Below are 25222 nucleotides of genomic sequence, written 5' to 3' on the forward strand. Positions count from 1 at the left end.
AAAATATAAAGAATAAAAATAAAAATATAATAAAAAATAATATATAAATGGTAATTAAAAAAAAAATATTAAATAAAGAATTTGATTATATTAATTTATATAGGGAGCCCATAAATCCTTAATATTCAAAAAGCGTTTATCTAAAAAAATAAAGTAAAACAGACCTTTACCTAACTGGTATAGATATAAAACTGATAATAATATTAGGTAATAAAATATAATAAAGTATTAATTAATTTAAAAAATAGATATAACTCTAAGAGAAGAAACTGGAGAAAAACTAAACTTAAAGTATATTGAATAATATAGAAGATATATATATATTTAGTTTTTACTATTTTATATTTGTAGCATTTAAAAATTAAAAAAATAATAAAAATTTATATTTAAACTTATTTTAAATTTATTATAATTATAAAAAAATAAATAACATATTAATTATTATTATATTTAATTAATATAATATTAATTATTATTATTCTTCATTTTTATCTTCATTTTTGTGAATATAAAATGTTTTATTCATTTAATTTTTCTTCATTTAACAAAAAAAAAAAAACAATTTTAATTATCTTTAGAAATATTTTATCAAACAAATTAAAAAAAATATTTATAAATTATAATAAAAATTGACGAATAAACAATTATATTGAAAATAAAAATTGGAATAATTTAATATAGATTCGAGTTTTAATTATTTTATGATTATTAATAAAACCACTATTCGTATCACATATATGTATATATAATTTATTAATAAATGTTTTATTTAAAAATAATAATCTATAACTATTAAAGTTCATTATCAACAAAAATTTAAAGTAATGTAAATATACTTTAATTTCTATTTTTATATTGAAATATTTATACATTTTTATTTTAAATAATCAAAAAAAAATTAATAGTTTAAATAAAAAAAGTATTTATTTTTTTAAAAAAAATACATATATTTAATATTTTTTATTTTAATTTTTATATATTAAAAAATAAAATGTAATATAACAACTAAGAAAGTAAAAAATAATCATGTTGTTATAGATTATTTAATTATTTAAAACCAAATTAAAATAAAATACAGCAAAATCATAATTAGAACCAAAATTTAAATTAACCATCTTAACCAAACCTTAATATAAATAATGCAAATGTAATATAAAATCCACTTGAGCGAAACGAACTTCATGAAGTAAAAGCTTTATATGGAAATTTTAATTTAACATATAGTAAAGTATCTTAAAAAGAAGTGAGAGAAACAAATGAAGATAAATTAAAATATAAATATAATTGTCCAATATGCTTGATATATTTTACAAGTACTAAAAAAAATGCAAAATTTAAAAGAATAAGATTTTTTTAAAAAAATAAATAGAAGTTTTATAAATGAAATGTTGTAAAAATTATGTATGCTTATAATGCGCAGATGATATATATGAGTGTAAAATACATTATAAGTATTTTATATATATATATTTAAAAGAAATCGAAAACAAAAAATTGAAGATAAATGCTGGTGGTGTAAAAGTTCTGAATGTGAATTAATTGATATAAATTCTATAGATTAAGTATTTTTTAAAAAATAAAAAAATTAATTATTATAAAATAAGATTAAAAATTATAGTAATTCAGATATTATAAGATAAACTATTTTAAGAAGTCAAATTAAAGATTTCAAAGTTTCAAAAAATAGATTTTATTTAACTTAACCAAAATAAAGCCACTTTTAATAAAAAAAATTAAGTTAAAGCTATAATAATGATGTTTATCAAAAAAATTATTAAAGTTTACCAAAAAGAGAAGAATAATAAATTTTAAATATGGAGAAAACAGAAAAATCAAGGTTTATAAATACTGTTAATTTTGAATATGGGCAATATTAATAAAGAGAAGAAAGAAAAAAATAAGAAATTGAAGAAAGTGAAGATTTAAATGATAGAGCATGATAAAATACCATAAATTTAAATTATAATAATATAAGAAAATAATTTAAATTTTTTTTTTAATTTTTCACATTATATTATTATTATTATATTATTATTATTATTATTATTATTATTATTATTATTATTATTATTATTATTATTATTATATTAAATTTAAACTTTCTGTATTGCTTAATATCTAATAATATTTATTAGCCTTAAATTTATTTTTTTATATTATTCCAGCAAAACACATAGTATTATAAGTATTTTTAAATCAAATAGATACAATTGCATAAGAAAAAAGCGAAAAAGTAATTCTATATACCAATTTTCAAAAGAAATATTATATTATTTTACAACTTAATAAAATTTCTCCCTTTTTAAGTCTTAAGTAAAACTAGGCTATATAAAATGTTTTTCTTTTTACTTAAATTTCATAAGCAATTTTTAATGAATATTCCTATCATAATAGTCTTTTTTTTAGCTTTTTTAACTTATCTTTTTTCTTTTAATATCTTATCCTTTTATCATTTTTAAAATTATAAGTAGTAACCGCTCCACAAGATAAACTACTTAGTATTATTAAATCCCATGAATTATTCACGAATATTCGCATTATTTGACCCGATGAGGTTATTATTAAACCCCCCCAATCTTTACTGAAATTGATGCATTGCAAGTATATATAATAATATTTACTCCTACTTAATTATATAGGTACATCATAGAATATACTGATATGTTTAAAAATACTAAAAACAGATTATAAATCGTAAATATTTATATGAAAGCGCTTCTATTGTTTAAAATGAAAAAGCTATTATTGAGTTTACTATATGGATTATTTTTTATAAAGTTAGTTAGGTAAATAATATTTGCTTTAATTATAAAATCTATTTCTATGCAATTAATGAGATAGAAAGATAAGTTATTTAAAATTGGGCTATAAGAATTAATAATTTGTTTTTTATTTTAATTTATTTTGTTCGATATATAATTTTATTATTAAAGAAAATTAATTTATTTATATCTGTTTTTATTATATAGTATTATTTTTAATTTCCTTTTTATTTTTAAAAGTATTAATTTAGTTGCTAAACTGCAGTAGTATTTTTTTATTTTCTAATTAGAAAAATAATAATTATTATTAATTCGTAATTTTTATATCAATATGTAAATATAGATTAAATTTTTTTTTTTTTTTCAATTTTAATTTTTTTTTTTTTTTTTTATAATTTTATTTTTCTTCTATAAAAATTTTCTGGAAATTTAATATTCGAAATGTAATGTATATTTAAAATAAAAATAAGAATATAATTTTATAATATTTAATATTTTTTAAAAATTAAATAATTTTTTATAGTAAATATTTTATACAGAGACAAATTAAATATTACATTCAAAATTTTTTTTTTTTTTAATTTTTTTTTCTTATTAATTCTATTATATATACTTTGGAACAAATAATAATTTTATAAATATAAAAAATGAGTATAGTTGAACTCAGAATATGTGGACGTTATAAACTTGAAAGCAAAATGGGTAACGGTACATTTGGTTAAATATTCTAAGCAAAAAATATATAAAACAACAGTCAAGTAGCTATAAAAATGGAATATATATAATCCCGTCATCCTCAAGTATAAACATATAATTTAAAAAAACAAAATAATAAAAAATAAAACTAAAGTTATTATATGAAGGATAAATACTATAAAAATTGTAAGGAGGTATAGGCATACCAAACATGCATTGGTATATAACAAATATATATAATTTTATTAAAAATTATAATAAAGGTGTGGATAAGAAGGAGATTATAATTTTTTAGTAATGGAAATGTTAGGATAAAATTTATAAGAATTGTTTGTCCTATGTGGAAATAAATTTTCATTAAAAACAGTATTAATGATAGCTGATTAAATAATAAACAATTTAGAATATATACATTATAAAACATATCTTCATAGAGATTTAAAACCCGAAAATTTTATAATTGGTTCTTTAAAAAGGCAAAAATACATATATACTATAGATTTTGGACTTTCAAAGAAATTCAGAGATACAAAAACATACGAACATATACCTTTTCGTGATAAAAAGCCTTTAATAGGTATTTATATATATATATATATATAATTATTTTATATATTTTATCAAAAAGTAAAAAAATAAAAGGAACTGCTAGATATGCCAGCATAAATTCCCATAAAGGATACGAATAATCACGCCGAGACGATTTAGAGAGCCTAGCTTATATGCTAATATACTTTTTAAAAGGAAGTTTACCTTGGTAAGGATTATAATGTTAAAATAGAGAAGATAAATATTTTCAAATTCTTGATATGAAAACAAATTATACAGAAGAAGATTTATGTGGAAACCTTCCGCCTGAGTTTTGGATATTTTTAAGTTATTCAAAAACCTTGAAATTTGATGAAAAACCAGATTATACTTATGTAAAAAAAATCTTCAAAGAAAGATTTGTTAAAGAAGGCTATTTATTTGATTATGTCTATGATTGGACCCTAATTCCATTAAAAAATAAAAACATTTAATATCCAATTAAATTACCACTTACTGTTTAAATGATTTCCAATGAATATAAATTCTTAAAAGAAAATAAAGATCTGTTAGACTTATCTAAATCATAAATTGGAGATACTAGCTATTAAACAGAAGTAGCAGAAGGGGTTTAAGGAGATTTAGATTCGAATTATTTTAAGTAATAATAAGAATAAGATAATAATCAAGAAACAGTTGATAAATAAAAGTAATAGAATGTAGAACAGTAGTAATAAATTTATGAATAATATAGGTAATTGTAGTAAATATAATAAAATCTATAAATCGAATAGTAAAAGAAATCTAATACAAATCATAAAAAAAATAATAATGGGGATTGTTAAGTTTATTGAGCTTTTCTTTTATTTTTTGTATATATTATATATATATACATATTTTTTTATTTTATTTAAAAACACATTTTTTTTTTTTTTAAATTTTAATTATATCATAAAAAAAATAAGAAAATTAGAATAAGGATTATTTTTTTAATTAATCCATATTTATAAATGGCTTTTAAAAGATAATTTTAATTAATTTTTTTTTTTAATTATTGTATATTTAAAAGAGAAATATTTAAATAAATATATAATATTTTTATATCAAAATTAATAATTATTTTAATTAAAATATAATTTTTTTATATACATATATGATAAGTTAATTATATTTTTAATATAAACCTATAATTAAAATCATATAAAAATTAAATTTGGTTTTTAAAAATAAAAATAAAATTATATTTAAATATTTATTTAAACTATGATAAATATATATTAATGTAAAAAATACATTCATATTTGTATTATAAATAAATAAATAATTTGAAGTTATTATGAAATTTTATTTATGTTTTTAGTTATAATGTATATTATTAAATAAATTTTTAAATATTAAAGAAACCTATTTAAATTTATTTATAATTAATAATTTTTAATTTATAAACAATAAAATAAATTATTTAAAAAATATAGTACTCTAAATATATTTTTTAACATAATACTAAATTATGAATTCATTACGACAAGAATAAAAATTAAATACTATATAAACTTAATTGGATAGTGATTAAAATTAAGCTTATAAATTAATAAAAAAATAAATTTCTAAAAATAGTAATAGTAATTTTAATTCAAATAAAAATGAATATTAATCTGATAAACAAAACAAAAAAAAAAAATTATTGAATTATAAACTGATAACTCTTAAAATGAATAATAATTGAATAAATTTGTAACTCCAAAAATGTCTAAGTCAATAACATCACAATATTTTAAATTTAATAGTTTCTTTGGTAATAGATTATTTATGGTTTAAAAATTTATTTAATAAATTAAAATGTAGTCTTCTAAATTAAGATTTAAATTATTAAAATAAAATCATATGAATATTATAGATGACAAAGCCTCAAGTTATGAATATTTACTTTAAAATAAAATGGTAAACTAAAAAGATGAGTCTTTTTTCTAAAAAATAATATAATTTATTTAAAGTAAAATAAAAAAAATAAAAATATTTTATATATAGATATATTAACAAATAAGATAAAGAATTAATAAACAATAAATAAGAATAAGATGCCTATATTTTAAAACCTGTAAATAATATATTAATTTAAATAATTTTTATATTTTATTTATTTTAGAATTCTATATTATTTTTGTTATGGAATATTATTTTATTAATATTTCTTATTTTAAGAATAATCTATATTCCTTTGTAATTAGGACTTTTTTATTTTGAAATAAATATTCCTTAAATAATAATTTTTAATTTAATTCCTGATGTATGCTATGGTGCCTAAATAATTATTGGATTTAATAAAGGTATAAACAAAAAATTAATATATTTATATAATTTTAAAAAACAGCAATATATAAGAAAGGGATTTTAATATAAAATAGATCAGTTATTATAAAAAATTACATTAAAAAAAGATTCTTTAGAGATTTTATAATATTATTAGTTATGTTAATTGAATATTTCAATAAGTCTAATTGGCTTCAAATATTGGTAATATTTCTATATCAAGATATAAGTGAAATATTAGCAGAATTTGATGAAAAATATCATTTAAGAGAAAAAACTAAAGGTGTATTTGATCTCACAAAATTAGTGTTTTTCATACTTTATATAGGACATATATGTGGGTGTTTATGGAACTTTATTGCAATGAAAGAAAGAGAAAGTGGAATGGCAGATGATCAATTATGGATTGGAACTTATAAGGAAAACTGGTTTGATAGATATATAGATAGTATGTATTGGGCTGTTGTAACTATGTGTACTTTAGGTTATGGAGATATAACACCTAAAACAAAATGTATAAAATAATATTTTAAATATATAGTTTTTTTTGTTTTTTAGATGAAAAAATTTTTGTAATGGGAGTTGTACTTATTTCTACTTTTGTTTTTGCTTTTTCTATGAATTTAATTGGAGATACTATAAAAGAATTTTATAGAAAAGAAAAAGAGTTTTAAGATTATATTTAGAAAATAAATATTTATATGAAGAAAAGAAATATTAATGAAGATAATTAAGTTAGAATTAAGAAATATTTAAAATATTTAAATATTTAAAAAAACGATTATTTTAATTCTGAGATTTTATTAGAATAATTAGGTAAATTAATTTGATAATAATAAAATTTATTAATAATATTTTCAATTTATAGAAGACAATTTGAAAGAAGATGTCAAGTATGATATATTCGGAAATTTATTGAAAAAGTAATCTATTTTAAGAGACTCATTTGATGTTTATAAATTATCTTAAAAAATGGAAGAAAAAGTATTGCCTTTTAACTAGTATATTTTTACAGAAGGCGATTAATCGGAATATTTATACTTTTTGCTAAAAGGATCATTTACTATTTATAAGAAATAAAAATAAATTTTATTTGATTCAATAAGTGTAAATAAATATATTCAATTTTTTTTTTTTTTCTTAATAAAAAAAGTAAAAAGGAAAAATATTTGGATAAATATAATTTTTTAGTGGATAATAATATAATTATTCAGTAAAGACAAATTCAACTGTAGTTTTAGCATAAATATCCAAAGAAGATTTCCTATAAGTAATAAAGGATGACCCTTAATAATACGAAAAATATATGAAACTAAAAGATTAATATAATATATATAAAGAGTTCTAAAGTTATTAATGTAATGTTTGCTTTAAATATGGACATGATATTTTAGAATGCCCTATAATCAACTTATAACATAAACCGTATAGACTATAAATTAACTAACAAAACGAAAGAAATTAAGATAAAAATCGTTATCGACATAAAACTTGCTCAAGAAAAGATTTAAAAAATTTATAGGATCTAATTCAAAAATATATTTAAAACTAAGAGCATATTATATAGGAAGAAGAAGAATGTAATAAATATTTTTAAATAAATAAAAAAATTATTTGATTATATTAAAAAATAGAGTACTAAAATCAGTAATCTCTTTCTAATTTTGTTCCAAGTCTTACAGAAGATTCCGATAATTAAATAGTATTCTAAAGTAAAGCAGAAATAAATACTAATAAAGTATAACTAATATATTATTGAAAAAGAAAAGAATTAAATAGATTAGAACAAAAGTAAAATAAATAATTAATTTAATGAATAAAATATTAGTTTAAATAATGTAGTTGAAACTGACTTTTAAACAAGTTAATCTAATTTAAGCTAATAAAAAATTTATTAACTATAAAAGTAGATAAACCCTAAATAAAAGGAAATTTTGAATTAATAAAAATCTTTTGTTAAGAAATAAAGCAAAAAGAAATATTATTCATAATTTAATAAATATTAAAAAGAAGATATAACTAAAAGTTAAAATATAAGTTTTAATAAGAGTAATTATTATATTAAAAAATTAAAAAAAATAAAATATTATTTTATAACAAGGATTGGAATCGAGTAAATAACAAAAAATCTATAATTAAAATGATCAAAAGTATTCTGTTTCTTAAATGATTTTAAATAAAATTGCTTTTAAATAAAGTTAGGAAAGAATTGCTTAAAATATTAATTTATAAAATAATGAAGAAAATAATGAAGATAATAATAAATATAATGTTTAATTATTTAAAAAAAAATCTTCTAAAGGATATTAGAATTTTAAAGATGGAGTGTAATCAAGTTACTAAGATTTAGATTAAAGTGATTTATCTCCAATTAATTAGAATATTTATAAAATAAATTAATATCTAAAAGATATATAAGAAATAAAAATTTTAAAAGTTAATATTTTAAATTAAAAAGAGGATGAATAAGATAATGAAATTATCTAAAGAAATATCGAATTTAAAAGATAATAACAAAAAAAAGAAGATTAAAAAAATAGTGACTTAATTTTATCATTAAAAAATATACTATATATAGGTTATAAATAATATGATGATGAATTATAAGATTTATTTGAAAAAGGAAAAGAGTTCAAATATTATTATCCAGAAAATAATAAAGGAAATGTTATTATAAAAATATAAAGTTTAAGAAAAAAAATAAAAACTTATAAATCTTATAAAACTTAAAAAACTATTTAAGTTAGAAAAGTAAAAGTCAAATAAAAGTAAAATTGAGATATTAATTAAATTTTAAAAATAAAGATAATATATAATTATTTAATATTTTTTGTTTTTATATATATACATATATAATAATTATATATATTATATATATATATATGTATTTAAATAATATTTTTTTTTTTATTATATTAATATAAACAAAATTAATTTTTTTATTATATATAGATAAAATGGAATCAATTTAAATAACAAATTTTATATAAAAAAATAATTTTTTTTTATAAAATAAATAAATAAATATTTTAGAAAATAATACTAAAAGTTTTATTATTAATAATTATTTATATATTAATTTAAATAACATATAAAAAAATCAAGATAAAATACATTTTCAATTAATTTTAAGTTTTTGTTTAAATTTATTTACAGTATAACTTGTTATATTTTTTTCAAAAGTATATTTAGTTATCTTCCATATCAATACTTATATATCAAAATTCTTAAATATGTTAAAATAATTTAAAGTTTTTAAAAAGTAATAAAAAGGTATATAATTAGCATTTAGAAAAAAAGAAAAAAATATATTTTTATATATAAATCAAAGATAAGATATTTTTTAAATTATATTTTATGGAAAAATAAGCATAATAAGATATCATACATTAATATAGAAAAAATAAAGAAATTTGAAAATACATAATTTTTATTTTTACCAAAATATTATTTGTCGCATTATAAACTTATTCAAAACATAATTTATTTTGTTTTATGATTTATATTGTTTTTTTATTTTCTCTGTATTTTTTTTAAAAAAAAATCAATAAAAGAAAATATAAGACCCCCCCCCTAATTCATTTTTCTCACCTTTATTTTATATTTATTGAGTTTTTTTTTTTTATAAAAAAAAACTAATATATAAATAAAAAATAATAATGTTAAAAAGTAATATTGTATTTATCAAAATTATTTTATAATTTTTAAAATAAAAATTTAAATTTATTAATATCACATTTCTGTTGTCCCATAAAAATATTTTAACATTGCTAAGCATTTCTATAAATCTTATTTTAATTCCTTTTTAAATAATTTAAATTAATATAATATAATATTATTAATTATTTTTATATTACATCACATGTTATTATATCTTTATCATCATATTACTTGTCACATTCAATAAATTTTCTATAAGCCGGCCTACATCCTACCCTAAAAAGTTTTTTATTTAAATCGAATTAATCGTTTTATCCTGCTCTCCACCATTATTCTTCGTCATCTTATTCTAACTCTTTTAATTTTTATTAATATTCTTATTAATCTTTTAAATCCATATTTATAATTTTAAGTTATAATTATACAAACTAAAAATAAAAATATTTTATTATTATTATTAAAATTTAATTAACTTTTTTTAAATAAGAATAAAATTTAAATATTTTTATATAAAAGCATATTGTTTGTATGTATTTTTAATTTTATAGTAAAACTAAAACTTTTAATTAATAATTAAAACGTTCAAAAACTAATAAATTAATTTTTGATGTTATTATAAGTTTTAATTTTAATTTACTTTTATTTATAATATTATAAATTAATTTAAAGTTTAAAGTATAATAATTTTAAATTTGTATTAATTTTTTTTAAAAAAGAGTGCCTAATTTATTTTAAATTTTTATTTCATATTACTGTTAATAATCATTTATTATTTAAAGAAAATTATCTTTAGAAATAGAAGCTATTACTGCCATTGAATTTGTTTTCAAAGAATGTTAATAAGGCAAGACTATACAGTAATAAATTAAAGTTCTCAAAAAAAAATTCCTTGCCGCTTTTATTTTTTTATAGTCATTGTATTTTATATTAATATAGTTTATTATTTATAAAATAATACCTATTCTTTTAATAAGAAATATAAATTTTCTGATTATTCTTCTTTTGTAAAAATATATTAATTATAAGCTAATATTTTTTTTGCATTTTTTAAGATAATTTGAATATTTCAAACTAATCTTTTAATAATGACTATTTTTTAGCTTTTTTCAAATATATTTTATTTCCTAATAATAATTTGAACATTTTCTTTAATTATTCTTTTCTTCATATAAATATTTATTTTCCATATATAATCCTTATTCTTTTCTATAAAATTATTTTATAGTATCTCCAATTTAAATCAAGGAAAAAACAAAAACAAAAGTAGAAATAAAAAAACATAACATAAATTTTTTCATCTGAAAAAAATAGATTATAATTTTGAGAGATTATTTAATACATTTTGTTTTAGGGTGCCCCCTAGCCCATATTAGAAATAGATATAACGGCCAAATACATAATATCAATATATATATCTATGTAATTAGGCTTAAAAATTTTTATCAATATTATGACAAGATTTTTATAACTATATAAATTATAATTTAGATGACTATAATTTAATTTTTAACAGTGTAATTAAAATTTATTTAAAGCGATTTATAATTTAATTATGTAAATATTTAAAAAAACTTTTATTGTTACTATTTTAAAATATTGAATCTCTAATAATTTAAATTTTCTTTATTTAAAAAGTTTGAATAGGATTTAGAAAAAATATACTTTTTATTTTATTATAAATTCTTTTAAGTAAAATAATATATTATTGAAATATTAAATATTATTCATATTTAAAGTTAAGGGATGTATTATATTAACATTTTATTAAAAAAAAAAAACTAATATAAATTATTATTAATATTAATTGAAAGTGATATAATTAAAAATTATTATAATTATTAAATATATGATAATATTTTATTTATATTAAATACTTTTATATTTTTATTTATATAATTAATTAATTTAGAGAAAATTATAATAATATTTTGCAATTATTATAATATATAAAAGATATTAATTACAAATTTTATTTAAAATAAAATAATTTTTTTAAATAATTTAATTTTAATAAATAAAATAGTTAATTTTAATTTATAAATTTATCTAATAATTTGAATAAAAAATAGAATACATTATATATTATATTTTAAAAATCATATAATATAATAATATATAATATTAAAATTTAAATTATTATTTTTATTTATATATTATACATGAAAATTAAATATTATATATATAATCTATATTTAAAGATATAAATCTATATTTTTATATATTATTAAAATTATTATAATAAATATAAAAAAAACTAAAATCTTTATATATATATTAAAAATATATATATTAATATATATTATATATATATATATATTATATTATATTTATGTTTTTATATATATATTTATATATATATTTATTAATTATTATATTTCTTTTGTAATATTAAAAATTTATACATTTAGATATTGATAATCTATTTTATATTTAAATAATTATTTCATTTTAATTACTTATAATATTTATGATTTTTCTTTACTAAAATTTTTAAAATAATTATATTATATTTAAAATATTAAATTATTTATAAAATCTTTAATTATATAATTTTTTTTTGTTAATTTAATTCTTAAAATTTTTATTATATATTATATATTATAATATAATAATATACTATAATATAAAAAAATGTACATTAATTTTTTTTTTTTTTATATATATTTTTCATTCGAAATGCAATTTTTTAAATTTATTCAATTTTTAATAATAAATGAAATTTTATATATTATTTTTATTATACATATTTATGTTTAAATTACCTAAAATTATATTTTTATTATTTACATACTTGTTTTTAATTTGCTATAAATGCAAAAAAAATTTATAATACTAGATTACTTGAATTTAACTATTTAGAGCAAAATATTACCACTAAGAATTTTTTTTTTCCTCATTTACTCTTAAGTTTAATAAAAGTTTAAAGAATTTAGTCTTTTATCGTTTTCATGAAACTTTTATTTATAAATACTTTAGATTTTACTTAAGAAATGTAAATTTTTTTAATTTACATTTATTTTTAGCTAATTTCTCTTTTTTTATGCTTAAATTAAAGTTTTAAAGTATTTGCAACATTGAATTTTATTTATTTAAAAAGTTATTTATTATATGGTTAATTTTTTTTGGAAATATATTTTGAGAGTATTAGCACAATAGTGTTTTTGATTGACAATTAAAAATATTATTTATGTACTTTAAATTCATTATATTGCTTTGAATTTCAATTATTTATTACAAAATTAAAAATTTAAACAAAAATTTTTTATTAATGTTTGGTTTTTAAATATTTAGTTTTTTTTTATATAAAGTTTTATTTATTTATGAGATTTTTTTTTGATATATAATAAAATCTATTAAAAAAGTTTAATAAATTATTGAAAGTTAATAGTAAAATAAAATATTAATTTAATTTTTTTTGAACTTTTAATAATTTTTTTATTTTTAACAAAAAATTATTTTACAAAATTAATATATTAAAATATTTTCTTTCAAATTATATCTCAATTTTTTTATTTTCAATTAAAAGCTATATTAAAAATAATAAATGTTAATTATTCAATATTTTTAAATATAATAACAAAAAAAAATATTAATTAAACTATTAAAATATATAATTTAAATAAAAAAATAAAACATTTTTTACTAATTTAATAAAAAAAAGAAAAAACAAAAATAATAATAAAATTTAAAAAATAAGTAAAAAAAAGAGATGAGTCGTGCAGTATTACAACCATTTGAAGAATACTAAAAAGCCAGAGTTCAATTTGTGTAAACAGTAGCTGTATTAGCTAGAAAGCCTTAAAACATCGAAGCATTGCAAGCAGCTGGTGTTATGGCCTTACTTAAGCCATTATTATTAGACAATGTTCCATCAATCCAACAAAGTGCAGCCTTAGCATTAGGTCGTTTAGCCAATTATTCCGAAGATTTAGCTGAAGCAGTAGTCTCAGCCGATATATTGAACCAATTAGTATTAAGTCTATCTGAATAGAATCGTTTTTACAAAAAAGCAGCTGCCTTTGTCCTCAGAGCAGTAGCTAAACATTCGACAAGTTTGGCCTAAAATGTCGTCGATTCAGGCGCATTGGATGCTTTAGTTGTTTGTTTGGAAGAATTCGATCCTTCAGTTAAAGAAGCAGCTGCTTGGGCTCTTTCAAATATTGCAAAACACTCTAGTGATTTAGCTTAAAGTGTGGTTGAAGTTGGAGCTGTTCCTTTATTAGTTTTATGTCTTTAAGAGCCTGAAACTGCTCTTAAAAGGATATCTGCAGGTGCTTTAGGTGAAATATGTAGACATTCTTAAGAATTAGCATAAAGTGTCGTTGATGCAGGTACACATTTTTTTTTTTCTTTTTTTTAAATAAAAAAATAAAGATTTATTTATTTATTTTTTAAGGTGCTGTGCCATTTTTGAGTGCATTAATTCCACATAATGATGCTTAATTGAAAAGATAAGTATGTAATTGTTTGGGTTACATTGCTAGACATACAATTGATTTGGCAGAAAGAGTAGTCGAAGCTGAAGTATTCCCAAAAATACTCTATAGGCTGAAAGATTAGGATTTATTAGTCAGAAAATTCGCAGCTACTTGTATACGTGAAATAGCTAAATAATCATAAGATATGGCAAAACTTATATGTAATTCTGGGGGAGCAGTAGCCATAGTAGATTATATTAATGATGCTAAAGAAAGTGCTAGACTTCCTGGAATTATTACCTTAGGTTATATTTCTGCTTTTGACGAATCTTTAGCTATGGGTGTAATTTCAGCAAAAGGTATTTTTTTTTTATAAAAAAATAAAAATATATATAATATATAAAAAAAGGTATTCCTCCATTAAAAGATGCACTTATTAAAGAAAAAGATGATCTAGTTTAAGCTGCTGCAGCCTGGACTTTAGGTTAAATTGGAGGACATAGTCCTGATCATGCAAGGGCTATGGCTGAAGCAGATATTCCAAGTGCATTATTAGCAGTGTATAAATTTAAAGATAGTAGTGAAGATTTAAAAAAAAAAGCTAAAAAAGGCCTTAAAAGTATTTTGTAAATGTGCAGTTTCTTAAATGCTTTAGAGCCTTTAATTTCTGAAGCTCCAGACGATATTTTATAATATGTATTACATTAATTTGCTAAAACTCTCCCACATGATAATGTGGCGAAAAAGAGTTTCGTTTAATCCGAAGGTCTTAAAAAAATTTAAGAAATTAAAGCTGCTCCAGGATCCAAATTAAGATAGTATATAGATTCTATTAACTCTATTTATCCCTAGGAAATCATTTAATATTATACTCCCGGTTATTAGTAAACTTTACTTAAAAAATTGGATGACTATAATACTGGTGATTGATTTATTTTATTTTTTGTTCTTGTTTTTCTACATTTTTTTTTAGTTTAATATTTTATATTACAAATTATTTTATTTTTTTATGATTATTATTAAATATATTTATTTTATCATGTTTTTTTTTTTTTTTAAACAAAAAAATAAGTAAATAATATTTTATTACTAAATTTTTATATTTGTTTGATTGATTTTTTTTTTATTAACTTTAAAACACAAATAAGAGTTATTATTATTTATTATAAAAAAATAATAAACTTAGGAAAAAAAAAAAAAAAAAAGCAATAAGTTTATTCCATACAAATATTAATAATAAAACAGCAAATCTTATATTAAAAAAAATGAATAATGTAAAAAAAATAAAAGTACCAAAAAAATTTGATAAAGATAAAAGTTCTTCATTATAAAAAAAATAAAAAAAATAATCAAAATCACCTCATAAAAAATCTAAATCTTCAGAAAAAGAAAAGAAATCTTTATCAAAACCTAAAACTCCGAAAAATAAAAAGTAAGGGGTAAAACAAAAAATATCGAAATCTTTAGAAAAACCAAATAAATTATAAAAATAAATAAATGAAGAAATATAAAAAAATGACAAAAAACGAAATATTAGTAGTTCAAATTCTAATGAGAATAAAAAAAATATTAAATAGGAAAAAAATCATAAATAAATAAAAGAAATTAAGCCAGTTTAAGGTTAATAAGAAAAAAAAAATAAAAATAATACTTCTCCTCCACATAAAGAACCAAAATAAGTTGAAAAACATAATTTTGTTTAAAAAAAAACAAATAAAAATAATTGAATGTATTATTTTATTTTATAATTATGTTTATTTACTTTCTATCATAAAAAAATTAAAGATTTTCATTAAAATTATGATAAATTGAATATATAATAATAATAATAATAATAAAAATATTATTATTTATAGCTTTTTATTATAGTTTAAAACATTTTAAAAGTAACAAAAAATATAATTATTATTAAACATATACTTTATTTATTTATTTGATATAAAATTTATTTTATTTTCTTATATTCATATAATATTTATTGATTATTTTATAATATAAATAACAAAAAAAAAAAAATTAAAATAAGTACTTTACAAAAAAAAAAAAATAATATATAAAAATTAAATCTCTTTATATAAATAATTAATATAAAAGAAAAACAAAAAATGGGATAAATAGCTATATAAGTATAAAAGATATTTTGTTGTAAAGATAAAGATAATACATAAGAAATAAAATATCAAGAAATGAAATAATATTTTAAAATATAAAATGATCACTAATATTTTTTCGATGAAGCCTGGTTTGCAAAAGATGAAACAGTATTATTTATTCCAGAGAAGTTTATATTTTTATACAATAATTATGAAGAAGATAACGTCCAAATGGAAAAAACATGGAAATAAATAGATTTACGTTCTAATATAAAGCATGGAGTACTCGAAAGAGATGATAAAACTGAAGTTTTAGCCCCCAAATGGAAATATTTAATTAGAAAGTATTTTTACTTTGTATTTTTCTATTTATCAAAAAAAAAAGAAAAAAAAATCATATATATAAATATTTATTATTATTTTATTTTTTAAAACAAAAAGAGGTGTACCAATGTAAATAATGAAACAAATAATACTTGATATTTACAAAAGAACATTTACAGATAACGAAATGGAATATTAAATTGCATTAAAAATAGTTTTTAAAGATTAAATTCCTGCTAATTTTAGAAACACTCCTATTTTTATGCAAGACAATAGACCCTTAGAGGAAATAGTTAAAATAAATATTCTAAACAAATAAGGTTATGACGCTTTAAAAAGAATAATGTGGGTTTTAACTGAAATGTATTTTTAAATTGAATATAATCCAATGGTTATTTAAATTGCGTCAATGCTTCTTGTGTTTATTAAAGAAGAAGATGCTTATTGTGTATTAAAGTGTATGATTGAGGATTCTATTAAATTATTAAATACTAATAATTAAGTAAAAAATATTCTAAATTATGCTCATTTATTAATTTTTTCCTTTAAAGGGTGATGAAGTATAGAGAGCTATGAGATGGCATTTTTTAATGAATAAAAATGATTTTGTTAGATTTTTAAAGGCGTTTTTTGATACTGTAATTTAAAAAAGTGCCACTTTTAATCAAATTATTACTCATTTTAAAGAAATTGGATTTGATTATTCTGATTTTTTTGCAGATATTACAAATAGTATTTTTTATGGATATTTATCTTTTTCTGCTGTTGTGAAAGTTTTTATTATGTATATGAATGAAGGAATTAAAGTTTATTTTAGATTTATGTATGCATTATGCTATATGTTAAAAGATGATATTTTGAAAGTATTAATAACTTTAGATTTTATATTTTTATAGAAAAAAAAAAAAAAAAAGACAAGAGATAGATCAACAATGAAAAGCTTAATAAGAAACAAAGGTTTAAATTTAGATTTAAAATAAATAAGATCTATGATACAAGTTTATTATATTTTTAAAGCATTTACATTAAATTTATATTTATTTTAAAAGAAAGGATTTAGCTTAAGATTAACTAAATTTAAGAAATAATTAGATAGATATAGTATAGATCCTAATCAAAAAAATGAAGCGAAAAAAATTTATTATCTTCCTCATTTTAATTAATAATCTAATATAATATAATAAGAATAAGTAAATAACGATAGTCTAATTTAAAATAACTTACTTTTTTTTTTAATTTTTAGTTGGAAATTATTTGGGATTGGCTACCTTCTGTACTTAAGCTTTGTGATCCTATTTAAATATGGGCAACTAGTAAAGATGGATTTTCTTTGAATAATTTATACAAAAAATGTGAAAATTATATAGGTAAATAAATGTTAATTTTAATAAAATCTGATGTTAATAATGCTGTAATATATATATATATATATATATGAAAAAATAAAAAATTGAATAAAATTAAAAAAGATATTCGGTGTTTATTGTGATGAAATGCTTTCTTTAGATTCAAAAAGAACTTATTATGGCTCAAGTGAAACGTTCGTATTTTAGCTATATCCTAATAAAATTAAATATGAAAGTTAAACAGAAGATAACCATCATTGTTATTCTTGTAAGGATTATTTTACTTTTGGATCTAATGGGTAATTTTATTTTTATTTTTTAATAAGCAATTTTAAATTTAGAATTGCTATTATGATAGATTAAGAATTAAACAAAGGACACACAGAAAATTGTTAAACATATAAAAGTGATATATTAACTGGCGAAAAATAAAAAACGAATTTGTTTGTTAAGATTTAGAAATTTATACATTTGAATGAGAAAACTATATATCAAAAATATATTACATATAAATCTTTTTTATTGTTTTTAGTTAATTAATAAAATTTAATAAAATTTGATACCTTTTTTATATAATATTAATATACATAAAATAAAAATTTATAAAAATTAATTTAGAAAATATAAATTAAATAAAAATTAAATAATATTATATATTTTTTTATAAATATAAAAAACTTCTATTTTTAATTAATTCAAACCAAAACTAAAAATAAAATGTAGTAATAAACAAATGAAAGTAGTAGAATGACATCGAACTTCTCTACAACTACCCGAGTTAAGCATAAAATAATATTTTTAGGCGATTAATAAGTAGGAAAATCATGTATTATTGAGCGTTTTATGTATGATGTATTTGATGAAAAATCACATGTATTAAGAAAAAAAATAAAAAAAAAAAAAATAGAGAGATAGAATTAAATTTAAAATTTTATTATATTTTATTTTTTTTAAAAAAAAAATAAGTCAACAGTAGGAGTTGATTTTTTAGCAAAAACATTACATACTGGTGATAAAAGTGTGCGCCTTTAATTATGGGACACTGCAGGTTAAGAAAGATTTAGAAGCTTAATACCTTCATATTTAAGAGATGCAAATTGTGCAATAATTGTGTTTGATGTTACAAGTAAAATAACCAAAAAATATTTTTTTTAAAAAAAATAATAATAAAAAAAAAGCAAAGGAAAGTTTAGATAATATAGATAAATGGATTAAAGATTATAAAGATAATAGAGGAACTGAGGCATATTGTGTTTTAGTTGCAAATAAAATTGATTTAAAATTATGTAAAAAAAAAATTTCAAAAAATATTATTTTTTAAATATTAAAAAAGCAAGGGTTATTACAACTGAAACAGCATAATAAAAAGCATAAAGTTTAAATATGCCGTATTATGAAGTTTCAGCAAAATCAGGGGAAAATATATTAGAGACTTTTAAGTAAGTTTCAACTTATTTACAGTAAGTATAAGAAAATCATAACTAAGATAAAAATGAAAGTTAGTAATAATAATAAATAAATCCAGAACATAGTATGGCTACAAATAAGGAAACTATATAATTAAAAGAAAATCAAAAAAAAGATGAATAATAATAAGTTATTAAAAAAAAATGTTGTTCTTAATGAATTAAAAATTAAATTATTAAATAATTTTAATAAAAAAAAAATATAATTATTAATAAAATAAATAAAATCCTTATAATTTAATATAAAAAAAAAATATATATATATGAAATTAATTATATTAAATAAAAAAATAATATAAATAATAAAAACTTGTTTTAATGCAGTTATAGATGAAATTCTAAAATCTATATATTTATGAGATATAATAAATAATAATAAAATAAAAATATAAAAATTTATTTATTTTTAAATATTTTTTTATAACATAATTTATTTAAAATAACAAAAAAATATTTTATTTAATAAAAATATATAAATATATAAATATATAAATATATAAATATTTATATTTATACATATATATATAAATATTATATATATATATATATTTATATTTATTATAAATAAATAATTACTTTTATATTCTTTATTATTAAATATATTAGGATAAAAATATCTTAATACTATATTTCTAATACTAATAATTTAATCAATAAATAATTTTATATATTTTTTTATATATTTTTTATAAAATATATTAAATAAAATTTTTTAATTAAATATTAAATTTATATTTATTATATAATATTTTTATTTATTAATAATTTACTCATATAATTATTTTTTTATTTTTAATATATAAAATATATATTTTTCTTATTTATTATAAAAAAATTTGTTATAATAAAATAATAAAAATTCATTATTATATATAACATTTTAAACACAAAAATATTGTTATCATATTATTAATTTTGTTTTTTTTTTATATTTACTTCTTTTTTTATTCAATATAATTTTAATTATTATATCTAATATTATATTATTATAATTTCATTTATTTTATTTATTTTTTACAATATTAATTATTATTGAATTATAAAAATATTATCATAAAATATTTATTAAAAATATATAGTTTTTAATATCTTATTTGCAGTGATTTTTAAAATTTATTTAAATTATTTACATATTTTTTAAAATTAAATAAAAATTATTTTTTTATATATATATTTTTAAAAGTAATAATAATATTTAATGTTATTTTTATTAATAAATAATATAATTTATTTAAAAAAATTTAAAAATAACATGCTATTTTTATTTTATAAAGAAAAATATAAAATTAAAAACAGAAAGTATTTATTTAAGTAAATAATATTGAATAAAAAAATCAAAATTTAATTTAAAAAGTTATCAGTATTTAATTAAAAAAAATATAAGAATGTAATTTAAAAAAATTAATAAATAAAAGTTATTATGATGTTATTATCAGTAAATACAAAATATATGGAATAAATATAAATAAAGAAAATATTTATTAAATATTTTATTACCTAAATATATATATATTATATATATAAAAAATTATATATTTATATATATTAATTATATTTATATTTTTATATATACAAATAAAAATATTATTAAAGTAAAGAAAATAAAATAATATAAATTTAAACAAAGTATAGTATAGTAAAGTATAAATAAAGTAAAAAAAAAAAAAAACAAATACATAACAAAACAAAACAAATCAAAACAAAACATACAAAACAAACCAATAAAAAATCAAAAAAACAAAAAAACAAAAAACACAATAAAAAAAAACAATAACAAAAAGAAATCAGATAAAATATATTTAAAAAAAAAAAATGGAATAAAATTCAAATACAACAGATTAAAAAGATTTTTTTTCTTTAAAAAATTCAGAAAGCTTAACATTTATACAATCCAGTGAATCCACAAATGAGAAAAACGAGGATCTATCATAAGAACTTACCAAAAACAATTCCAAAATTCCCGAAAAAATTTTCGAAAAATAAAATCTCCTTGATAAAATGTAAAAATTTAAGCAAGAACTTCTCGAAGCATATTAAAAATCCTAATAAGACTATTAAAAATTAAAAGAAAAGCACTCAAATAATTTGCAAATAGATTAAAAAACAGAATCTTCCAAAAATCTTCTTTCATAATTAGAAGAAGAAAAAATATCTAAATTATCATCAATAAAAATACAAAAAGATTCCAATAATATCACTTTGGAAAAAACTGAAGACATATAAAAACTCAAATCCAAATATAAATAAAAAATTTAAATGCTAAAGGATAATATAGAGGACTTAGAACTTCAAAAAAATCAATTAAATGAAAAAAATATTCATTAAGCAAAGTTTATTTCATAACTTAAACAAGATCTATAGCTTTAAAATGAAGAAAACTTAACCGAAAAAATTAAAAATATGAAACAAAAATAAAAAAATACTTAAAAATTTATTAATTGTATATTTGATATGGTAAATAATTGTTACCCTTAATAAGATAATGGAACTTAATAAGTTCCTAATTTGAAATAAATATGGAAATGTTTAAAAGAAATAATGTAGGAATATATTTATTTGAAAAACTAGGCTTTATATTAAAAAAAATATGGATAAGATTTAATGTTCAAATCTTGCTTAATCCAAAACCAAATATAAGAAAACGAAATGCTTGTTTAAGATATAAAAATGGTTTTGAAAATTCAAAAAAATAAAGAAATACTGCCCTTTATATAATAAATTGTTTAAGAAAATGAGGCTTTTAAATAATTTTAGAGTTAATAAGGATTTATCTAAAATGAACAAATAAAACAAAAACAATAAACTTAAAGTTCTACTTTTAATACTAATTTAGAAAATAATTACAATTTTACTAATGTATAGGCTAAGAAAAAAAGCATTAAATCAAACAAATTAAGATTTTAAAGTCCATAATAATAAAGGTACTAATAAAATTATTTTTAATCAAATCCTTATGCTTATATTAATTTAAATTGAAGATAAAAATAAATATTATATATATAAAAAAATAAAAAATATATAGTTTTTATATTTTGTTTAAAAATCATAATTATTAACAAAAAATTTTGATTTTTTTTAAAATAATTTAAATTTTGTAAATATCATATATATATTTTTTTTATTTGAAAATATTTTTATATTTAATAATATCATCTTAGCATTTAACTCAATATAGATAAAAAAAATAAGTTTTAATCATTTATAAGCTTATTAAATTTAATTTCCTTTAAATTGAATTATAATGAAAATTAAAAAAATTAATATTATTATAATTATTAAATATATATTATTTTTTTTAATTTTTATGTTTTTAAATGAATACTAAATTTTTAATTTATCAAAATTAATAATATCATCAAGAAAATATTAAACATTTTTAATTTTGATTTAAAATATTATCATATTTTAATATTATATTTATTTAAAAATCTATTTAAAAAACAAAGTTTTAAAATAAATTACATTTTTATTTATTTTTTATTATAAATACAATTTTTTAAAATATTTTTTCTCATTAAATTAAATGATTGATATATTTTTTATTTATTTTTAATATATTTATGTATATATATATTTATAAATTAAATACATTATATAGAGTTTTTATTTTTTTACAATAAACATTATTAAAATAAAACTTTACTATTTTTATAAGTTTCCATTTAAAAATTTTTAACTTTACTTTGTTTATATTCTTATAAATAGTAATATTTTTTTCATCAAATAAATATATCTTTTAATTATTTAAAGAACTATTATTAATATATTAGCTTTATTTTTCTTAATTAGTTTAATAAGCATCATATACATTTAATAATCTAATATACTTATATATTTATTTTTAAATTAAAATATTTTCCAACAAAAATAAAAGATTTTAATTAATAAAGGTTATTTGTATTTCTATTGATTTTATTTTTCTTACTTTTTTATTTAAGAAAAAAAGTTAATTTATTTTTCCATAAAAGTGTCTTAAAAATTTTGACTTTGATAAATTAAATTTCTTTTCTCAAAAAAATAATATTGATAATATATTCATAAAATTACTATTTTTTATTTATAAAATTTAATATTTAAACCTTAAATATTCTAAAACATTATGTATATTATAAATTAAAAGAAAATTTTTTATATAATTTTTAGTTATAATTATATATATCTTTTAATTTAATTCTTTTTTTTTTTTTAACCTCTTATATTTTATTTATAAACTATTTATAATGTTATTTCTTTATTCAATTTACGGTTTTTTATACTTTAAATACATTCCAAGCAATCCAAATTGTTTTTTCCTATTCCTATATTTATTCCATTTGTTCGTTTTATATTCAATTTATTGAAATTATTAATGTTATCATTTTAAAGAATTAATTGTTTATTTTTATTTTTTAAATGTTTATTTTACTATATTATAAATATACGATTTAATTTAATTTTTTTAATTTAATATTATAAGTTATTATATTTTAATTCGTAGTTCTTTCATTAAGATATTTTTTATTCTTTTTTAATTTAAAATGTATATTTATTTTTTAAATATAAGATAAAATATATTAAATATAGTAATAATAACATAAAATATATATATATAATCATATTTATTTATATTTTTTTTGATAATATATTATTTAAACTAAATTTCTCTAAACTTTTTTCTAAATTTATATAAAAAATTTAAAAATTATATAAAATTTTTACTAATAAAATAAAAATTTATTAAATAAATTATTATTTAAAAAATTTTCATTTTTAAAAATTAATAAATAAATTATTATTTAAAATAATGCTTTTAAAAATTAATAAATATATTATTATTTAAAAATAAAAGAAGTAAATAAAATTAATAAATTTTTTATAAATAAATAGAATAATATATATATTATAAATATCTAAATATCCAATTTTTAACATAAATTTATAATTTTTACAAAAATTCCTATTTTAAAAATGAAATTAATATTGCTGCTCTATAGGTTTTCTGATTAAAACTCTTCTTAACTATAACAATTTACAATTTCCAATTAATCTAAATATTTTTCTCATAATTAAAAGCCTTATTATTAAATTTGTTAAGAATTAGAATCATTAATTTATTTAATAAATTATTTATTTAAATGAATAATAATTTTTCTTTTATTTAAAATTTTTACAAATTAATATTTTAAAGCCAAATATAATTTTATTTGTTTTGATTAAAAAAATCAATCTAATATTTCTAAATCTTTTTCTAAAGGCTTTTTATAAATAAGCAAATATTTCTAATTTAAATAAATAAAATCTCATATTTTATTATATTTATTATATGGTTTTTTAATTTTAGATTCATAATGTATTTAAAAAGCTTATTCGCTATTTTTTCCCTATTTAATTATTTTTCCAAAAACCTCCTTACTAAATTTCCTTTATAAAGTTAAAATAACAAATTTTTTTATTCATTATATAAATTTTTATAAAGATAAATAGAATTCTTATTTTTTTAAAAAAAAAAAGGATTTGAAGAAAAAATTAATTTAGTTTTAACCATTTTATATTATAAAAGTATTTTAATTAAATATAAAATGCTCTTAACACATAATTAATTAATTAAATATTTTCTTTTAAAAATATATTATTAAATTA

At 15.7% G+C, this 25222-nt stretch overlaps 5 protein-coding genes across 5 annotated transcripts, besides 40 other annotated features; 4 read left to right on the forward strand and 1 right to left on the reverse strand. All coding sequences in view use genetic code 6, as the record gives it.

Annotated features, from left to right (window-relative positions):
- Positions 1 to 431: 431 nt before the first annotated feature.
- Positions 432 to 472: a microsatellite.
- Positions 432 to 479: a microsatellite.
- Positions 480 to 2008: 1529 nt separating this feature from the next.
- Positions 2009 to 2090: a microsatellite.
- Positions 2091 to 3109: 1019 nt separating this feature from the next.
- Positions 3110 to 3146: a microsatellite.
- Positions 3112 to 3167: a microsatellite.
- A 72-nt stretch (positions 3168 to 3239) lies between these two features.
- Positions 3240 to 3284: a microsatellite.
- Positions 3285 to 3325: 41 nt separating this feature from the next.
- Positions 3326 to 3362: a microsatellite.
- A 47-nt stretch (positions 3363 to 3409) lies between these two features.
- Positions 3410 to 4840, forward strand: IMG5_175070 (hypothetical protein; the record flags this gene model as incomplete). The annotated part of the gene is made up of 4 exons (XM_004029646.1): positions 3410 to 3562; positions 3613 to 3677; positions 3722 to 4035; positions 4101 to 4840. 4 exons carry the CDS (start codon positions 3410 to 3412, stop codon positions 4838 to 4840), a joined length of 1272 nt encoding a protein of 423 aa, XP_004029694.1.
- Positions 4645 to 4678: a microsatellite.
- Positions 4841 to 5062: 222 nt separating the features above from the next.
- Positions 5063 to 5130: a microsatellite.
- Positions 5070 to 5134: a microsatellite.
- A 598-nt stretch (positions 5135 to 5732) lies between these two features.
- Positions 5733 to 7857, forward strand: IMG5_175080 (hypothetical protein; the record flags this gene model as incomplete). Its single annotated transcript, XM_004029647.1, has 5 exons — positions 5733 to 5979; positions 6065 to 6313; positions 6358 to 6810; positions 6855 to 7112; positions 7165 to 7857. 5 exons carry the CDS (start codon positions 5733 to 5735, stop codon positions 7578 to 7580), a joined length of 1623 nt encoding a protein of 540 aa, XP_004029695.1. The 3' UTR covers positions 7581 to 7857.
- Positions 6981 to 7023: a microsatellite.
- Positions 7043 to 7071: a microsatellite.
- Positions 7858 to 8526: 669 nt separating the features above from the next.
- Positions 8527 to 8558: a microsatellite.
- Positions 8559 to 9133: 575 nt separating this feature from the next.
- Positions 9134 to 9180: a microsatellite.
- Positions 9135 to 9195: a microsatellite.
- Positions 9136 to 9180: a microsatellite.
- Positions 9196 to 9919: 724 nt separating the features above from the next.
- Positions 9920 to 9955: a microsatellite.
- Positions 9956 to 10028: 73 nt separating this feature from the next.
- Positions 10029 to 10354, reverse strand: IMG5_175090 (hypothetical protein; the record flags this gene model as incomplete). Its single annotated transcript, XM_004029648.1, has 2 exons — positions 10029 to 10097; positions 10154 to 10354. The coding sequence occupies 2 exons, from the start codon at positions 10352 to 10354 to the stop codon at positions 10029 to 10031; spliced, it is 270 nt and encodes an 89-aa protein (XP_004029696.1).
- Positions 10355 to 11792: 1438 nt separating this feature from the next.
- Positions 11793 to 11850: a microsatellite.
- Positions 11851 to 11921: 71 nt separating this feature from the next.
- Positions 11922 to 11978: a microsatellite.
- A 151-nt stretch (positions 11979 to 12129) lies between these two features.
- Positions 12130 to 12178: a microsatellite.
- A 41-nt stretch (positions 12179 to 12219) lies between these two features.
- Positions 12220 to 12284: a microsatellite.
- Positions 12220 to 12332: a microsatellite.
- Positions 12221 to 12315: a microsatellite.
- Positions 12221 to 12331: a microsatellite.
- Positions 12238 to 12331: a microsatellite.
- Positions 12333 to 12445: 113 nt separating the features above from the next.
- Positions 12446 to 12504: a microsatellite.
- A 1032-nt stretch (positions 12505 to 13536) lies between these two features.
- Positions 13537 to 13586: a microsatellite.
- A 79-nt stretch (positions 13587 to 13665) lies between these two features.
- IMG5_175100 (sperm associated antigen 6, putative) lies at positions 13666 to 15386 on the forward strand (the record flags this gene model as incomplete). Its single annotated transcript, XM_004029649.1, has 3 exons — positions 13666 to 14287; positions 14353 to 14733; positions 14784 to 15386. 3 exons carry the CDS (start codon positions 13666 to 13668, stop codon positions 15302 to 15304), a joined length of 1524 nt encoding a protein of 507 aa, XP_004029697.1. The 3' UTR covers positions 15305 to 15386.
- A 1174-nt stretch (positions 15387 to 16560) lies between these two features.
- On the forward strand, positions 16561 to 19763 carry IMG5_175110 (Ras family protein, putative; the record flags this gene model as incomplete). The annotated part of the gene is made up of 9 exons (XM_004029650.1): positions 16561 to 16811; positions 16909 to 17293; positions 17343 to 17429; positions 18035 to 18202; positions 18261 to 18436; positions 18881 to 19010; positions 19104 to 19263; positions 19316 to 19423; positions 19471 to 19763. 9 exons carry the CDS (start codon positions 16561 to 16563, stop codon positions 19761 to 19763), a joined length of 1758 nt encoding a protein of 585 aa, XP_004029698.1.
- Positions 18725 to 18767: a microsatellite.
- Positions 19764 to 19783: 20 nt separating the features above from the next.
- Positions 19784 to 19861: a microsatellite.
- A 210-nt stretch (positions 19862 to 20071) lies between these two features.
- Positions 20072 to 20158: a microsatellite.
- Positions 20152 to 20208: a microsatellite.
- Positions 20209 to 20264: 56 nt separating this feature from the next.
- Positions 20265 to 20291: a microsatellite.
- Positions 20292 to 20330: 39 nt separating this feature from the next.
- Positions 20331 to 20369: a microsatellite.
- A 560-nt stretch (positions 20370 to 20929) lies between these two features.
- Positions 20930 to 21005: a microsatellite.
- Positions 21006 to 21257: 252 nt separating this feature from the next.
- Positions 21258 to 21381: a microsatellite.
- Positions 21258 to 21383: a microsatellite.
- Positions 21259 to 21382: a microsatellite.
- A 2348-nt stretch (positions 21384 to 23731) lies between the features above and the next one.
- Positions 23732 to 23776: a microsatellite.
- Positions 23777 to 24309: 533 nt separating this feature from the next.
- Positions 24310 to 24425: a microsatellite.
- Positions 24320 to 24384: a microsatellite.
- Positions 24426 to 25222: the final 797 nt, after the last annotated feature.

Source organism: Ichthyophthirius multifiliis, assembly GCF_000220395.1.
Source record: "Ichthyophthirius multifiliis unplaced genomic scaffold scaff_1120509251280, whole genome shotgun sequence".
NCBI classification, from domain to species: Eukaryota; Ciliophora; class Oligohymenophorea; order Hymenostomatida; genus Ichthyophthirius; species Ichthyophthirius multifiliis.